This window comes from Protomyctophum parallelum (genome assembly GCF_964188405.1).
Source record: "Protomyctophum parallelum genome assembly, chromosome: 6".
Lineage (NCBI taxonomy): Eukaryota > Metazoa > Chordata > Actinopteri > Myctophiformes > Myctophidae > Protomyctophum > Protomyctophum parallelum.
Window position 1 is genome coordinate 833,314 of NC_139701.1, and position 20,141 is coordinate 853,454.

The following is a 20,141-nucleotide window of genomic DNA, read 5'->3' on the forward strand; positions in this document are numbered from 1 at the left end:
CATCATAACCACTAATTTTGATACGATTTTATTGTTCGGTGATATAAATGTTCATAATTACGTCCAGGATAACAAATTGGCATCCGAGTTCCTAGACTTGATCCACACCAGAGTACAGAAACAGCACTTCTAAGAGTTATAAATAAATAAATAAATAAAACAATAATTGGATTTGGATGCCGGCTTGTGAATTGCAATTTGACCTTTCCACTGCATTCAACACAATTGACCACAATATTTTAATTGATCGTCTGGAAGATTGGGTGGGTGTGACTGGGTCAACACTTGAATGGTTTAGGTCCTATAAGTAACAGAACTTTCACTGTTGAAATATGTCCTCCAGCCCTGCGGACAATAACTGAAAAGTGCTATTATTGGGAGGTCGGGGTTCAATTCCCAGCCAGGTCATACCAAAGACAAGGGTTGGATTGGGGGGTAAGTCCCTGCAACATACTGTACTAGCGTCATGTCCAGGGGGTGTACTTATACATCAAGCTGCCTCACGCTACAGAAACAGGAGATAGGCTCCTGCCCTATGGGCCTCACGGCTCGGCAAGGCTACTTACTATATATACAGTGAGGAGTTAGGGTTGGAGGGATGGATTTAGAGTTCAACAGAATCACTGAGGGGAAAATAATATAATAATAAAGGATCAGAATCAGAGGTGCCGTGGATGACCTGAGCCAAAACACCGGCCTATGATACACCGAGCAGTTTTCATCTATGCAGTCTTTGTAGGCTGTGTCCTTCAGGAGGACACAGCTAACATGTCACAGTGATACTGTACGTCCTGTAGGCTGTGTCCTTCAGAGGACGCTGAATTGGGACACAGCTAACATGTCACAGTGATACTGTACGTCCTGCAATTAGACGGACATGATCTGCCTTGAGGGCTCAGGACAACTCACATCATATCACGTTACTTTAAGTAACTTTCCTGTTGTCAGACTCCTAGAACACTATAGCTCTCAAAGGTCTGGGAAGGGGTTTTCCATGGGGGGGGTCCCCAGCAAAATGGAGGAACAGTTTTACCCATTAAAACTAGGGAAGCATGCTAATTTTAGATTTTAGCGTTTGCTATTCAAAAATAGCAGATATACAAGCTCACAGTGTGTCACTTCGTGCCGTGCTGAGAGCTTGTACATCTGCTATTTTTGAAAATAAAATAAAAAAAAAAATAAAAAAAATGAATAATTTTGAATTACAAAAAAAAGATTGTGCACTGATTCATAAGGCATTTGTAGAATCGGCCTCAGGTCTTAATGGGCCCATTTTATTTTGGGGTTATTTTTTGAAAAGCTTTGACAAATCTGTCAAATTGACAAATCTTCTCTTATGGGGGGGGGGGGTAATTGGTTGGCACACAATCTTTTAGAATGTGGGGGGGGGGAGGGGTTGTGGCTCAAAATGTGTATATACAGATTTGGGGGGGGGTGAAAATGTTTGAGTACCACCACCACTCCAGAAGATGAGAAGATGGAACACCTGAATTCACTTCCTACAACCCCGATGGGGGGGGGGGGTTTCCTACCTACCCCAGCAGGGGGGGGTTTCCTACCTACCCCAGGAGGGGTTTCCTACCTACCCCAGGAGGGGTTTCCTACCTACCCCAGCAGGGGCTCCACAGCCACGGCGGTCGGTCTGCCGCCCAGCCCTCCGACGAGCAGCCGCTGCGCCTCTCCGTCCAGGTGGCCCACGTTAACGGAAGCGGCCTCTCCGTCGGTCCAGTAGAGCCGCTGGTGGATCCAGTCCACGGCCAGAGCAGACACAGAACCTGCACTTTTCAGGAGCGGGACCGGCACCACGGGCTTCCTGTCCATGGACACTCTGGAAGGCAGAGATGGCACAGTTTCAAGTTAGGAACGCACTATACGCACGGCAGGAACAACGCACTATACGCACGGCAGGAACAACGCACTATACGCACGGCAGGAACAACGCACTATACGCACGGCAGGAACAACGCACTATACGCACGGCAGGAACAACGCACTATACGCACGGCAGGAACAACGCACTATACGCACGGCAGGAACAACGCACTATACGCACGGCAGGAACAACGCACTGTACGCACGGCAGGAACAACGCACTATACGCACGGCAGGAACAACGCGCTATACGCACGGCAGGAACAACGCACTGTACGCACGGCAGGAACAACGCACTATACGCACGGCAGGAACAACGCGCTATACGCACGGCAGGAACAACGCACTATACGCACGGCAGGAACAACGCACTATACGCACGGCAGGAACAACGCACTATACGCACGGCAGGAACTGAGTGGCGAGAGCAGAGGTGTGGAAATGGTGAAACGAAAACAAACTCGGCAACAAAAGTTCAGAAACCCATGTTTGGTCCATTATTTCTCCGCAGTTACGGTTACTGCCTCCACTTTAATAATACCAAATTGTATTGTATTTTATATCATTTTAACCCATTTAAACCTTCACTTTGAAAGAATATATATTCAAAGATTTGCGCCACATTTTTACGATTTTGACAGAAATAGCAGATCTACAAGCTCATGAGCTTGTAGATCTGCTATTTTTCAATAGCTAAATTATAACAATGTTTAAAACACCAAAAGGGGTTCCCGCCTAGAATGGGTTAATCATTGATTAGTCAGCTTTACATGGAGTTATATACGTGTGGGTAGCGCCCCCAAAATAATTGTCAAAATGGCAAGTGGAACTTTTTTCACCCTTTGAGCTTTGAGTTGCTTAGTGGATTGGGTGATTGCACTCTCCCACAGTCCAGGGGGTGTACTTGTACATCAAGATGCCTCACGCTAGGCAGGGTTGGCGAAAGGGCCTTTCTGTGTGGAGGTTGCATGTTCTCCCCGTGTCCCCTAGGGTAGGTACCCTCACAAAAACATGCAGTAATCCTGGTCTCTAAACTGCCTCCCCCTGGCCAGCCGGGACGCCTGATGGAGGGGAAAGGAACTGGTTGGAATAACGTGCTCCTTCCACGCGCTACGTCCAACCAGGGAAACTCCCCCCTGTCAGGTGTAAAGGAGCAATTTGGACACTCAGGCATGAAGGAAGCATGAGTTAAGTCCGTTGCTCTCCCTAGGTTGGCGGAGGGTGTGTAGAGCCCAGGATCACATCACAGGATGATTGACACAGGGGTGAAAAATGGGTTACAAAATCGTGGGACAAAAAATATAAATAAATAAAAAGATGCCTCACGCTACAGAAACAGGAGAGAGGATAACCTACCGTATGGGCCATATATGGCCGTTAGCTCCCAAGAGGATTTACGTATCATTGCCGTCGGGTGAAAACCCTGCATGTCCAAAACCGTTCCTTTTTTAATTTGAATTACTTTTAAAACATAAAAAAACATTGTGTCACTGTGTGGTTGTGTAGATTTTCTATTTTCCCTAATTTTGTGTGACGTTCATCTGATGATGTATAATTTAAGGCCTCATTCATTTACAAAAAAAAAAAAGCATTTGAAACTTGTAGATTTCTGGGCGACAGGCAGCAACAAGTCACACCCCAAATATATCTGGTTCCCGTTACCGTCAAAACTGTGGTTATGAAGAAAGCCAAATTTAGACTGTTAAGAGTAAGCTATTACATACCCACATCATACACTTGACACTCGATATGTGTCATGTGTCATGGGTCATGTGTCAACACACAGCATTGCCAAATGCATGTCCATTGCTCATGCGGAATTACCGGAAACACTCAAGTGCTCGCATGACTCACTTCATATAAGAGGAACACCAAGTCAGTGTCACTCACAAGAATTAAACTAATTATTTGAGATCCTGTGTTTATGTATTAGGCTATTATGCTATTATTATTAAACAATTTGTTTTTGTATTCTTATGTTTGGACGGAACAGCGCATATTGATGAACATTAAATACAATGGATTTAGCAAGAAGGCTAATTTACATCCGTAGTCCCCATATAAAAAAGCAACATTTCAAAAGCACATAAAAACAAACATTACAAAAGGGTACAAAACAGAAAAGACAAACAGTGGAACAAAAAGGCCTAGTTTTGATCTTAATGGTAATGGTAATATAAAAAGCCTTAGTTAAAAACACTTAACCCCTATAAAATGTTGCGTGTAGAGTGGAAGATCAACTATAGTCATCAAACTGGGGTTCGTGTGGTTTCACTCAGTACTTCAAGGCTTTGTCCCATTGTTTCATTTATTCACAGTACCAAAAGTACAGTAGATATTTAATGTTCAATGTACAATGCACGGTGTCAAAACACGACCACCTGGAGCGATCACTCTGGGCACATTCAATACAGCTCTGCTGTGTTATGGCAGCCATAAGGAAGCACAGGGGCTGTGTACTGTGTAAACACAAGAAACAAACAACAAATGTAGTAACCGCAACGTCATTGATTTAATCTGTGCCGTTGTGTGTTCAAGTTGTCATCTCTACAGTTATGCAGGTTGGAGTTCATTATTTAGAACAAAACCGTTATAGGTTATATAGGACTCAGGGGGCTGTATTTTGCGTGTCTTAAGTACCAGGTCTTATTACTTAACCCATTCTGACCTGAGATCAGATTCATACTAGGTTTCCGCCGGACACACACTGGTCTGACGAACCCATTCTGACCTGAGATCAGATTCTAAAAATGTCAGTCGTTCTTCGATTTTTTTCAAAAATAGCAGACCTACAAGCTCGTATCGCGCCACTCGGTGGCGCGATATGAGCTTGTAGATCTGCTATTTTTTAATAGCTAAAGCATGACATGATGCCGACACCAAAATGGGTGCCCGTTCAGAATGGGTTAACTTAAGACCTGGATCAATGCCATTTGGCTATTCTGATTTCTGAGTGGCCAAAGAGCATGGACTACGCCTACAGGTCTTAAATTAAGTAATAAGACCTGGTACTTAAAGGGACACTTCACCCTTTTTGCAAAAAAATATATGTTAATGACGTTTAGAAGCTTTAGATCACTTTCCTGGGGGTATTTATGTGTGTAATATGTGGTTTTAGTTATTTTAGATTGTAGCAGTGAGCCTGTTGTCTCTGATGTCATGGACACTGGTCTCACTACCTTCCTGGACTACAATTTCCATCATTCTTTGGTGCACTGCTCCTCCTTGCGGATAGGGGGAGAGCTGTCTTACTGAGACAACATGTAGTCCAGGAAGGAAGTGAGCCCAGTGTCCATGACATCAGAGACAACAGGCTCACTGCTACAATCTAAAATATCTAAAACCACATATTACACACATAAATACCCCCAGGAAAGTGTTCTAAAGCTTCTAAACGTCATTAACATATTTTTTTTGCAAAAAGGGTGAAGTGTCCCTTTAAGACACGCAAAATACAGCACAGGGAGTCAAGTTGAGGCTCTGTAGCTGATGGGTGCAGATTCTGAAGATCAATGGAAAAAGGGGAATATACGCACTCTGGTTTCTCTAGGTGGACTGCTCATGCTGCATGTGATTTCATGAAATAAAGAAACTCAAACTTTATTAAGAGAGTGGGATATCCCCCTTTTTCAAGTTCATTATTTGCCATGTCAACAGGCGGTAAAATGATTGTACTCCCAAGTTTGCATCTACAGTGCAAAAGAAAGGTTTAAAAAGATAAATATAAGTAGTAATAGATATTGATGTAGTAGTGAATGACCACAGGATAGGGTACAATATACAATTTAGAACTGCACCTTCCCTGAGTTATGAGCTAGGATAGACATTCTGAAGCCAAAGGGAATCAGTGTTTTGAATTTTGACAGCACATTTTGATTTAGTTTTAGTCATAGTCTATTGAATAAAATGTTTAGTTCATCTGAAAAGTTAGCTGATCTATAAGCTCCCAATGTGGCACACTGACACGTTGAGAGCTTGTAGATCTGCTATTTTCAATGTGCAACAACGGAGAGCAACCAAACATAAGATGTCTTGTCCTCTCCACTGACTGAGTTGACTTCTCCACAGCGGAGACTACACACCCTCCCTAAGTGAGCTGGAATGTAAATATGTATGAGGGAGAGCACAGGTGGTGTGTGTGTGTGTGTGTGTTAAGGCTGTACCCTAGCCCTGTTTTTAGGACTCGAACATTTGCAGGAATTTCCGAGCGAACATCGGAACCATTTGGTTAATTGGTTCTAATTTATTTATTTCTCAGAGTGCTTTTAACCAGGCTGCAATTCATAAATAGATCCTCCGGGGCGACGTTGCATAGACTATCAGTGAAATAATGGTTAACTTCATCAGGGGTTGGTGAGGGTTACTACAGCCTACCGGGTTGGCCGACCGGGAAGGTGTGCATTTTGTGTGGATACAACCGTCTTTACTTTTAATACAGACAGCCTTAGTGTGTGTGTGTGTGTGTGTGTGTGTGTGTGTGTGTGTGTGTGTGTGTGTGTGTGTGTGTGTGTGTGTGCGGCTAAATCTGGCCCATGTATATTAGCTAGACTCAGGTTCACATCTAGTAACCTAGGCCTACATCTGGTAGGCTACAACATCGGCTATACTATTCAAACCCCTCAGGTGCGTACAATGAAAAAGAGGGGTCTGTACAATTTACAATTACAATTTAGGCATTTAGCAGACGCTCTTAATCCAGAGCGACTTACATTTAAGCAAGAACAAAAGCATGGGAATACATCACATAACAGCATTTATCATGAAACATGCGTAAGCTAAGAAGGTAACAGTGGAATATCTATATGATAAAACTATACATACACTATACATAATAAACTATACATATTCACTACTATGCTATACATATGTACTATGGCGTGCTATGACTATATACAATACAATTATAGTGCTGTCTACATAACATGCTATAAGTCTGTGTCAAATGCTATCTAAGCCAACAGAAATGCTATCTAAGGGGTTCGTTAGGGTAAGTGCTATGGGCCATGATGGAGTCTGAAAAGGTGGGTTTTCAGGCTACGGCGGAAGATTGGGAGTGATGCTGCAGTTCTGACTGCAATGGGAAGTGCGGTCTGTAGCCAATCACAGCGTTGATATCCACAGATCCGGAATTCAGGAAATAACAGCGCTGATATGCCCATATGATTGAACCCTACAAACCCTCCCGCGCACTCAGATCAGCCAACGCAGGGAAGCTGGAAGTACCCTCACTAAAAACGCCGGGACAACAACGCTCCACACCTCCCAAACTCTTCTCCCTTCTGGCTCCAAAACTGTGGAATGCACTTCCCATTGCAGTCAGAACTGCAGCATCACTCCCAATCTTCCGCCGTAGTCTGAAAACCCACCTTTTTAGACTCCATCATGGCCCGTAGCACTTACCCTAACCCCTTAGATAGCATTTCGGTAGACTTAGATAGCATTTGATACAGACTTATAGCATGTTATGTAGACAGCACTATAATTGCATTGTATGTAGTCATAGTACATATGTATAGCATAGTATAGTATATATGTATAGTTTATATGTATAGTTTCATTATATAGATATTCCACTGTTAGCTTAGTTTACACATGTTTCATGATAAATGCTTTTTATGTGATGTATTCCCATGCTTTTTGTTCTTGCCTAATGTAAGTCGCTCTGGATTAAGAGCGTCTGCTAAATGCCTAAATTGTAAATTGTTGTCCCTATATGTGCCCAGTCGTCCAGGTCCCCACCTGTGTGTGTGTGTGTGTGTGTGTGTGTGTGTGTGTGTGTGTGTGTGTGTGTGTGTGTGTGTGTGTGTGTGTGTGTGTGTGTGTGTGCGTGTGCGTGTGTGTTTAGTAATGATGCATTGTGCAGCACAGCACTTCGAAGGTTTGCGCAAGTGTTGTGCAATAATGGAGTTTCATGCACTGTACATGGTGCACACACGTAAAAGCACACAATGTGAACAGGGTGGTGCAACACTGGAGTGCGTGATGGACCTGGTGGCTACCGAGTACCGCCGTGTGATCATTGGAGATGTAATGTGTGGGAAAACAAACAAAGTAAAAAGAACCGCGCCACTTTCCGCCACGTTTCAAGTGTAGCCTATGATGTGGTGAGAGAGAGACCAGAGAGACTGAAGGAGGAAAGGTTATGTGGTGTAGGTTATGTGGTGAGAGAGAGAACACAGAGACTGAAGGAGGAAAGGTTATGTGGTGTAGGTTATGTGGTGAGAGAGAGAACACAGAGACTGAAGGAGGAAAGGTTATGTGGTGTAGGTTATGTGGTGAGAGAGAGACCAGAGAGACTGAAGGAGGAAAGGTTATGTGGTGTAGGTTATGTGGTGAGAGAGAGAACAGAGACTGAAGGAGGAAAGGTTATGTGGTGTAGGTTATGTGGTGAGAGAGAGAACAGAGACGGATGGAGAGAGACTGAAGGAGGAAAGGTTTTTGACCTATATTGAGAGGCACAAAGCACGCAGCACGAGGTCAAAGATTGCAACGTTGTGTCGCATTGTGATCATGTGATCATTGTGATCATGTGATCATTGTGATCATGCGTCGTGAGCTGTAAATTAATCTGCTATTTCTGAGAATTTTAGGGCTCAATTAATTCACTGCCAATGACATAATATAACAAACATTATGCAAAGTGCTATACTACTATTTTGAAGTAGCAGAAATAGCTGATTTACAAGCTCACAACAGCTCACAAAGTGATGTGTTGTAACTAAGCTGATTTACAAGCTTACAACAGCTCACAAAGTGATGTGTTGTAACTACAATTTACAATTTACAATTTAGGCATTTAGCAGACGCTCTTAATCCAGAGCGACTTACATTTAGGCAAGAACAAAAGCATGGGAATACATCACATAAAAGCATTTATCATGAAACATGCGTAAGCTAAGAAGGTAACAGTGGAATATCTATATGATGAAACTATACATACACTATACATAATAAACTATACATATTCACTACTATGCTATACATATGTACTATGGCGTGCTATGACTATATACAATACAATTATAGTGCTGTCTACATAACATGCTATAAGTCTAAGTCAAATGCTATCTAAGCCAACAGAAATTCTATCTAAGGGGTTAGGGTAAGTGCTATGGGCCATGATGGAGTCTGAAAAGGTGGGTTTTCAGGCTACGGCAGAAGATTGGGAGTGATGCTGCAGTTCTGACTACAATGGGAAGTGCATTCCACAGTTTTGGAGCCAGAAGGGAGAAGAGTTTGGGACGTGTGGAGCGTTGTCCCGGCGTTTTTAGTGAGGGTACTTCCAGTTTCCCTGCGTTGGCTGATCTGAGTGCGCGGGAGGGTTTGTAGGGTTCAATCATACTTGTAAGATATGGGGGAGCCATACCTTTGGTTGCTTTGAATGCCAGCATCAGAGTTTTGTATTCTGTGCGGGCAGCGACCGGGAGCCAGTGGAGGGAGCGGAGCGGAACTAAGCTGATTTACAAGCTTACAACAGCTCACAAAGTGATGTGTTGTAACTTGTAACTAAGCTTATTTACAAGCTTACAACAGCTCACACAAAGTGATGTGTTGTAACTAAGCTGATTTACAAGCTTACAACAGCTCACAAAGTGATGTGTTGTAACTAAGCTTGTAGATAATATATGAGGCCTAGCAGCCGATCATAGTGATGCCCCGCTAATGTATATCATTTGTGTTACACGAGTACGGTGGGAATAAACGCATCATAAGCGTCATCAGTGGTCATTTGCGGAGGTACACAATCCCTTGTTCTAGACGAGATAAATCAGACAATTCCCAGAGCCTACAGTGAAAGCTAAATGTGTCAGCTACTTGGAAGTCAGAATTCCTCAGAGTTAAGAGTCTCAAGAAGGGCAAGTCTACCAGATTTCCTCGTTGAGTTGTCTTTATCAGGAAATGTGCACATTTTTAACGCGTGTGTGTGTGTGTGTGTGTGTGTGTGTGTGTGTCCGTACGTCTGTTACCAGCTAACCCGATTAACCCGGTCGGTGGCACATTTTGCCACCGATCGGCTTTCAAATTGGCTTTCAAATTTTGCAGGATTGGCCCGTTTGGAACAAAAATAACACAGCATGCAATTTACGTGAAATCTTTCACACACTTTCCTACTAGGCTGAGGAATATATCCCACCCTTTTCACATTGGCCTGTTAAGGCGCCACCAACAGGTGGATTTTTGCAAAACACATTTTTGCCCCCAAGGGGCACTTTATCTAGTTTCCTCTAAAATGGGGTAGATTTAAAAAATAAGAGCAACATGAAATTATTATTAAGTAAACCCTGGTTTTATTCTTTAAGTCTACTTACAGAAAGCAGATAGATTTACTCAGAAATGGGTGACAGACTGTCACATAACTGTGATCCTGGTCATCATCGGGAGTTGCACACTTGCTGAACCAAACCCCATTAGCAAAACATGTGACAGATATATAAGGTTGATCATATTAGCATTAGCGACTGTATTACATTACCTATAAATAAAGGCATGTCCTCGCCGGGCCAAGTACAGTGTGTGGTTGCCAGTCAGAGTGGCCATGGGCCCCGCTGGGTCCCGCAGGTGGAGGTCAAGGTGTCTGTACTCTGAACCAGTGGTGCTGATTCTCCCCAGGCCCACAGAACTGCTGAATACCAGCTGGGCCACATCTCCTGGGAACACACAAAACAAAAGACAATCATTTAATTTTATCCCACGATTTTGTAACCCCTTTTTCACCCCTGTGTCAATCATCTAATGTGATCCTGGGCTCGACACACCCTCCGCCAACCTAGTCCCCATATATGGGGGACATGGGGAGAGCAACGGACTTCAACTCATGCCCGAGTGTCCAAGTTGCTCCTTTACACCTGACAGGGGGAGTTTCCCTGGTTGGATGTAGCGCGTGGAAGCAACACATTACTCTAACCAGTTCCTTTCCCCTCCATTGGGCACCCTGGCTGGCCAGGGGGAGGCAGTTTAGAGACCAGGATTACTGCATGTTTTTTGTGAGGGTACCTACCCTATAGGGGACACGGGGAGAACATGCAAACTCCACACAGAAAGGCCCTTTCGTCAACCCCGCCTTCGGGTGTGGGCACTGATGACGCCGAGGAGGAACATGCCGCCAGCTCCCACAGCGTCCCGAGCGGGAATCGAACCCAGGACCTTCTAGCTGTGAGGCGACAGCACTACCAACTGTGCCACCGTGCCCCCAAGACAATCAATATTGAATTACTGTATTATTATTACAGTTTGTGGGGAAATAATTCAAATTAGAAATACATTCATTGCATTTTTGCCAAATGTCATACAATTCCGGTGGAAGCGTTCCTGAGCGTCTCCAGCGTTCAAAGCGCTGGGGACGCATACCTCACATATCTCTAGGGTTAGGGTTAGGGTCTAGGGTTAGGCTCTGGGGACGCATACCTCACATATCTCTACATTGTGACTTGGATGATACTCCAAATACCTAGAGCAACGGTTACAAAGGTTTGCAGTGCACACAGTTTGTAGCTGGAGATGTTTAACCGGTTTTGGAGGGGCACTAGCCCCTCCAATGCATGGCTTTAAAAAATTACGTCATAGGCCAGCCAAGTCTATGGACTTTTAATGTTTGTTTAGAGTCTAATTATAAATTCCCCCTCCAAAGCCAAGTCTGCGGACGTTAATGCTTGTTTAGAGTCTAATTATAAATTCCCCCTCCAAAGCCAAGTCTATGGACGTTAATGGTTGTTTAGCGCAGTTATGATATAATATTTTGCCAGCCAAGTCTATGGACTTTAACGTTTGTTTAGGGCAGTAAATGACAATGTAAGACATCATCTGGCTGATATAAATACTGCCCTCGCTGCACCCCTCACGTCACACACGCACATGGTTAAACAATTTGTTACTCTGGACATAATATGTATTAAACTCGTATTGTGATGCGTTGTGAGCTTATGTCAAGGGTAAAAAAAGAAGTGGCCCCAGTTCAGACCCCATGGGAGACAACAAACTAAGTATATAAGTTAGTGGTTTCCGTAACACACGTGACTTTTGTACAACCTGAAGCACAAATTAACAGAACTGGACCTTGGGAGGAATAGCTCACGTTAGAATCACTTAACAGGCGTGTGAATGAGGCTGGCTGGATCCTTCCTTCCAACACCAGTCATAACAGTGGAGTCACCTCTTGGCATCTAGTTTAAGGGCGGCATACTGGCACCCTCAGCTGGCAACTACCGAGCGCAGTGTCTTGGTGTTTAAGGGCGGTATACTGGCACCCTCAGCTGGCAACTACCGAGCGCAGTGTCTTGGTGTTTAAGGGCGGTATACTGGCACCCTCAGCTGGCAACTACCGAGCGCAGTGTCTTGTCCAAGTTCCACGCAGGCACTGCAGACATCTCTGCAATATTCCACTGACAACGTGCTTGCTTATGCATATAGAATGCTGCTGTGACCCATTGAGGTCCGAGGCCGAGTCTACAAATGCCTTAAATCTAAAATCAGTAGTTGTCAAACTTTTAGGTGCCAACAGCCAAGGGCCCCCGAAAATGATAGGGTCCACGGAGCCCAATCTGAAAGGGATTTGTGCCGGGCAACCCCAGAAGAGAAGATTTGTGTAAAAACATTAAAACGTTTTAAAACACTTTCAAGACATTTCAAGGTGCTCCAAAATAGCAGATCTTGAGCTTATAGTTCTGCTATTTTTGAGAACCACCGTTCTCTGAAAGTTTTCTGACGAACGTATACCCTCCGTACATTTGTTGCCCATGTTCACCGATCACCACTCAAAAATGTAAGCAAAATAAATAAAAAATTGTCAATTTACAAGATAAATGCTAAATGTTCATCCCAGTATTGGCTCTCTAGTGCAGTAGTTCACAAAGTCTAATGTTTCAGCTCTGTACTGCCTGTAGAGTTACGGTATGTGATTAAAAGATGTATTAAACACAAAGCATTCAGTGTAATGGTGTTGAATAACATCGTCAACACTGCAAAAGGCTCTTCCTCGTCCACAGCACCTGTACCAACCTGTATTGTACAGTACAGTGTGATACTATATAAATAAATAGTTTACTTTCTCTTCATGCATACTGTAACTGTAGATCCCCAAAGACGAAAAATGTTTCACTGACTGACTGATATAAAACTAAGCTAAAACTATGGCTAAATATATTGACAAACAAATAACTAGACTATAATAGAGAGAGACTAGTGGAGAAGAGATCCAGTAAACTAAAAGACAAGTCATTTTATGTTTGGTTGCACTCTTAGAATAGCCAATCTGTTGGCTATTTTCAGCATGCAACCAAGTGTAAAACCGGGCATTAAGACACCATCAAAGCCCGCCAAAAAATATTTTTTACTAAAACTAAATATTATTTTCCAGATGAAAATATGACTAAACACTTTCTACATCCTGAGTCAAAGACAGACCTAGTCTCTGTGTACGTGTGTGTGTGTGTGTGTGTGTGTGTCTGTGTGTCTGTGTGTCTGTGTGTGTGTGTGTCTGTGTGTGTGTGTGTGTGTGTGTGTGTGTGTGTGTGTGTGTGTGTGTGTCATTGCCAGATTTACACTAACTATTTTTTAAACCCTGTTGTTTCCCCGCATTTCTTAAACGTAATTTTCAAGTGAGGTTTATGGGAGGAAACTTTTAAGAGAGGGGACAGGAGTCTTGTGCCCTGCTGCCTCACTGCATGATAATCACGCATGTGCGCTGCATTGAATCAACATCAACCCACCGTGTGTGTGTGTGTGTGTGTGTGTGTGTGTGTGTGTGTGTGTGTGTGTGTGTGATCACGGGGTAGGGTCCAGGGGCCCATGCAGTCCGTTTAGTTTAGACTAGAGCTTGCAGTCTAACTTCGAAGAGAGGTGGCGAAAAAACAAGAAAAACAACAAATGGTAGCCTATACTCTGGCAGCCCATGTCCATGCGCATGCAAATTTCTGTTAGCAAACCACAGCATGCAAGCCGCCTTTGTTTTCAATGATCCCTCCATTCGCACGTCAGCAAACCCGTTCTCACCTATCGGCCGGAGATTATTATTATTATTTTTTTAAGATATTTTTTTGCGGCTTACGCCTTTTATTGATTTTTGAAGGGACAGACAGTAGGCTGACAGGAAACGGGAGAGAGATGGGGGATGACATGCAGTAAAGGCCGTGTCGGGTCCGGGAGTCGAACCCGCGGCACACTGCGACTGGATTACCAGTCCGGTGCCCAGACCGTTACGCTACGGCCTGGGCCGGCCGGAGATTATTGTCAGTAGTAAGAGAAGTAGCCTACATCAATAAAGGAGAGGATGTTACACTATTCATTATACATGTATGTCTTAAATTGACATTGAGCTTTTTTGTTAAATAAACATTTGACCTCTTATTTAAGTTATTTTATACCATTTTGGAACCGAAATAGGGAACTGGTAAGAACCGGAATCGATACGCAGAACCGGAATCGGTACCGGACTCAGCAAAATCCTAACGATACCCATCGCTAGCTAGAAGGCTTTCATACCTTTATTTGTTGTTGTTACGTCCCCACCAAAGAGGTCCAGGTGTTATTTTGTGCAAAAGCCCTCAATTAATTCAATTGAATTGAATGGGGCTTTGTGCTAATTCGCTTATTTCCATCGCTCAAAATAGTATCCCAAGCGGCACATTTTACTACTTATTTCGATGGAAATAAGCAAATTAGCACAAAAACCCAAACCCCATTGAGGGCTTATATTAGGGGAAATAGCCAATAATGCACTTTTGCACAAAATAACACCTGGACCTCTTTAGTGGGGACGTAACAAGTCTTACTGGTATTTAAAAGTCTATGAATAAACTACAACAAAATGTGCTGTCAAAATCAACACTGATCTAACAATGTACACTTTAGTCAAAACACATTTTTCCCACTGCCTAAATGACATGACATAATATCAGAACCATCTGTAGAGTAGACAGCGGTCTGTATATCCGTTCAGCCCTCTGCTGCTCCTAGTTGCTTACAATAGTGTGGCCTGCCTCACAGTAAGACCAACAAACTGTGCATTCCCTTGTCAAGACAAATCAAACAAAATGAAACACTGAAATATGTTGCTAAGTGGAGAGTTGATTCTTTTAGACTAGAGATGTTTCAGATAACCTGGATCTATAATATGTCACATCATGTGCACATTGTTTTATGCATACAATTTTAGTATTTTAGTTAACACATGGCAGAGGGTAAATAGTCAAATACGTAGAGTTGCAGTGAGAAAAATGGATACAAGGTGAATAATGAACGTAGCATCTGTCAAATTGTATTTTTCCTCTTCTACCCCGGATTTGAACCTGGTGTACTGTGCAAGTGCTGACATTTTCAGATCCTGTGTCTATAGGGTCTGCCAAAATCTCCCGGAGGGGGCGTTAACATATGTGTCACGTGGTAGCGGCCGCCATGTTGGCAGGCATTTCTGCTTTGTTTACAGTCAGCGACCATCCGTGTGCGTTCTAATTTTTAAACACCAGAGGGAGTTCAACGAGCTCGTTCCTGGCGACAACAAAGTGAGCCAACACCAGGATGGAAAGAAAAAACGTCTGCCTCGACATACCTTGCTTACAAGGACAAGCTTAACTTTGAGGAAAAGGAGCGTTACCTCAACAAAATCGGTCTCGACCCCTATGAACACAGTGACTGAACAGAGGATTCGATCTTCTACCACCACTAATGCGACTACATTTAATGCTTGTCCTTGTAAGGCATGTCGAGGCCGACGTTTTTTCTTTCCATCCTGGTGTTGGAGCCTAACACACACACCAGCTGAACCAGTTTTACTTTGAAAATCAGCAATTAGCTCAGCATTCAAAACAAAGCTTCATACCTCTCAAGACAAACTGGTCAGGTTACTACTTACTTCCCTGGCCTTCACACTTGGCTAGAACCAGAGACTAAAGGTTTTTATAATCCTCATGGGGGCCCGCCACACAACAGACTTGAAAATACAGTTCAAGTGTGTTGTGTGTGACCCCTTTAAACAGTTCCTCACCTTTGACCTTGCATTCCCCGGTGTTTGGGATCAGCTGGTAGCCCGCGTGGCAATCGCAAGTGAGACTGCCGTTGACTTCAACACATAGCTGGCTGCACACGTCAGTGTCAAGGCAAAGGTCCGTTTCTGGGGAAGGGAAAGTGGTAACACTTAGACTGCGACCGTGTGGCCACAAGTGGTAAATAGCTTGCGGGGGTCAGAATTGGCACGCAGACGCCTTGCAGACCTCCATTGTAAGAAAAGGCTAATGTTAGCATTAGCTCACGCTAGCTATCTTCTGAGAAACGTTTATATTTCAATCACAATGCAATGAAAAATCTGAGTCTGAATCTAGTCTTGCCATATTTCCATTACTGTGCTGAGGTATGGGGTAACAACTACAAGACATCAATTCATTCACTTGTCATTTTGCAAAAGAGAGCAATAAGAACTATTCACAAGGTTGGTTATCTGGAACACACAAATCCACTTTTTATACAGTCTAAATTGTTCAAATTCACAGACATTGTAGCGTACCAGACAGCAATAACAATGTACAAAACCAAGAACCATAAATTACCAGCAAATATTCTAAATCTGTTTCATGATCGGGAGGGGGGTTATAATCTTAAATCGTAATACCACATTGAAAAGTTTCTGCATTTCCATTTCTGGTGTAACACTTTGGAACAGCTTGAGCAAGGAACAAAAGCAATGTCCAAGCATCAATCAATTTAAAGCAATGTACAAAAACATGATATTTTCAAGATACAGGGAGGAAGAAAATTTATTTCACGAGTACTCAAAATATATTATATTTATGTATATTGTATATTATATTATATTTTGTTAAATTGGTATTAAATTGTCTATATATTAAAATAGACAATCTTTGGATATGTATAATATGGATGTATGTGTAACTGAAAAGTAATTTCAGTTAAAGAGGGATGGGAGTTTTTACTTCTTCTCACTCCTTTTCGGATATGCCCAGTGCCTCCCTGCTTGACACTCAGCATCAAGGGTTGGATTGGGGGTGGGAAGTGAGGACGCTGGCGTCGACTGTTCGCCGCTTCACCTCCCAATGTATGAATGAATGAACCATTGTAACGCTTTGAGTAGGCACATAGTGCATAGAAAAGCGCCATAAAAATGCAATTCATTATTAATTCATTATATGCCATCCATCCATCTTCAACCGCTTATCCGTAGTTCGCGGGGGCAACAGCTCCACCAGAGAGCTCCAGACTTCCCTCTCCAGAGCAACATTAGTGACTTCCTCCTGGGGGATTCCGAGACGTTCCAAGGCCAGTGAGTCGATGTATTTCCTCCAACTGCGCCTTGGTCTGCCCCGGGGTCTCCTCCCAGTGGGACATGCGTCGAGGACCTCCCTAGAGAGGCGCCCGAGAGGCATCCTAACCAGATGCCCGAACCACCTCAGCTGACTCCTTTCCAGGCGAAGGAGCAGCGGTTCTACTCCGAGTCTTTGTCGTGTGACTGAACTTCTCACCCTATCTCTAAGGAATTGTTCTGTTTATTGGCATATTCGAAAAAAAACATGACAAACAAAAAAAACAAAAAAATCAGATCCGAACCTCAGATGTCTGATCAGCACAATGGACAGCGACAAAGTGTTCGAGTAAAGAATCAAGAGAAGATCCTAATTATAACAGTAGTCTACGCATGCAGAGAAGATCCTAATTATAACAGTAGTCTGCGCATGCGCAAGCACGTTCCATTATAACGTTCCATTATAACGTTCCATTATAACGTTCCATTATAACGTTCCATTATAACAGTAGTCTACGCACTGCGCGAGCACGTTCCATGCATTCGGGGGAGAGCACGGCGTTGCCTGGCAACCGGCTCAGGGCTAAAAGTAGGTTTTTAGCCGTGCCGTTTCAGATCCATATAAAGCGATATAAAACTCAATCGCAGACAATGTGTTGTGCGAGTGTCGCACATCAGAAGCGCTACCGGACGCTCCTTCCCCCTTGCTCCTGCTCCGATGACGATTTTAACATGATCCTAGTGAATCTATACCTGAACCTCAATCCATAGCATTTCCGTACAGAATTATTCTGTAAGGCAACGCTACGTATGTCACAGAACCACAGCGAAGGGGGAGGTCACCGACGGGCCTAGTTCAACCCTACCCTTCCATTGTGACGAGGTCGTGTGAAGGTCTGACAACATTACCAACGTGTCCATGCGTTCCAAGAGCTCACTTTGTAGGTAATGTATAAACGCTTTTTTCCAACACCTTTGACAATTACTAAAGATTCTGACCTGGTACGTTTGAAGTCAGTGTGTTACAGCTGACCAGGCATGGCCTTCTGCCACTCACCTTCACACTGGCTGTCCCCAATCAGGCGCATGGAACTGGGACAGGTGCACAGAAAGCCCAGCTTCTGGTCCACGCAGACATGGGAGCAGCCTCCATTGTTCACCAGACACTCGTTCTGATCTGACCAACAGGACACAACGGTTGCTATGGTCATACTTGTTAAAGCAATACAAGTAAAAGCATTCCTACTGTACAATTTACAATTTACAATTTAGGCATTTAGCAGACGCTCTTAATCCAGAGCGACTTACATGTAAGCAAGAACAAAAGCATGGGAACACATCACATAAAAGCATTTATCAATATCATGAAACATGCGTAAGCTAAGAAAGTAACAGTGGAATATCTATATAATGAAACTATACATACACTATACATATAAACTATACATATTTACTACTATGCTATACATATGTACTATGGCGTGCTATGACTATATACAATACAATTATAGTGCTGTCTACATAACATGCTATAAGTCTGTGTCAAATGCTATCTAAGCCAACAGAAATGCTATCTAAGGGGTTAGGGTAAGTGCTGTGGGCCATGATGGAGTCTGAAAAGGTGGGTTTTCAGGCTACGGCGGAAGATTGGGAGTGATGCTGCAGTTCTGACTGCAATGGGAAGTGCATTCCATGGAAACGAAAAGCATTATTGCACCTGCCAAAAGGCGGATGCAGTCCACAACCTATTACTCTATTGCTTATTAACTAAGGCTGTGACGACTCAAGTCACAAGCCTGCCTGCCACTGTTCATTGCTAATGGAGGCGATGTAACTGAAACGTTATTGACATGCTGTGAATAATGCAAGTTACAGTAGTAGTTAGTAAGACAAAGTATGTACTTTTGGAGGGTGCTGGTTTCTTATTCCTTATGAAAATAAAGGGTAGTGGGTCGCACACACCAAGACTGCAGTTGAAATATAGTTTATTTCATATTTGAAAAGAATTGACAAACGTTTGGGCTATCCAGCCTTCATCAGTGCAACGGGTGACGCACCTATAGTCAGAGCGCGGTGGTCATATGAAGATTGATCTATTATTCCTTATGAACACACAAACCCTATAGCGTCTGGGGACAAACATTTGCTCACCACAGTACAAGTCTTGTTCAATGCGGCGTCGTGAGCTTGTAGATTTGCTAGTATTTACTTGTTTTGAGTGTTAAATTGTGTAGACTGGGAATTAAAATTTCCTCTACCCCAAAAAAAGTTATCCAAATCTGAATGTGCATTTCTGAACCAGCCACCAGAGGGAGAGGTCATGGGGAGTGGAACAAATCATACACAGTAGCCCAATGTTTGTTTTTATCAATTATTTTGATACTTTACATCAGTTGTTTCTTAATTTTGTTGTTTTATCCAAGTCCGACCTTTACTACCCCCATCAGTAGGTATCCTATCTAACACCAGGGTTTAAATGTCTTACTGCAAAGTAAGGAGACCTCCTCGAACAGAGGATGCAGATGTACTAGTTATATTGTATTGACATTCCATACAAATTGGTTAAAATTACATTTACCGGTACTTAAATGTACATTATTAAAATAGGTGAAGGATGTATTGAAGCTGGCCAGGTTTGGTTTATCCAACCAATCCGTGCAACATTCACGACACTTCCGAACGAGGTGGCGGATGCCGCTTGAAAACATGTTCCGCAAGTAAGCTTGTAAGTATAAATCATCCTTTAGTGAAAGCCAAGAGTTAGCCAAGAGAAAAAGATCCCAAATGACTCATCAAATGACTCATCAAATGAATGAATTCCACTGTACTGTACTTGTGTTCTCTTTTGTTATGAAGCATCTTTTTTTGTATTTCTTCGGTAGTGCTTTCATCACCTTTACACACCCGTTTCTCAAATAGGGGGTCAGCCACTAGTTACACCTTGTTCAAATACAACTGACACACTGATGGGTGTCTAACTTATGGGTGCTAATATTGGTGGGTGTCAAACTAACAAGTCAAA

General features: G+C 43.2%; 1 protein-coding gene across 1 annotated transcript in view; it reads right to left on the bottom strand.

Moving 5' to 3' along the window:
• Positions 1-20,141, bottom strand: part of LOC310860490 (low-density lipoprotein receptor-related protein 8-like) — a 56,784-nt gene that overhangs the window by 16,887 nt on the left and 19,756 nt on the right. The window contains exons 4-7 of the mRNA XM_083767438.1: positions 18,177-18,296; positions 15,851-15,976; positions 10,346-10,520; positions 1,610-1,828 (exon numbers count right to left, since the gene is read on the bottom strand). Coding sequence (XP_083623564.1) covers positions 1,610-1,828; positions 10,346-10,520; positions 15,851-15,976; positions 18,177-18,296 — 640 coding nt within the window. The remainder of the gene's footprint in view (positions 1-1,609; positions 1,829-10,345; positions 10,521-15,850; positions 15,977-18,176; positions 18,297-20,141) is intronic.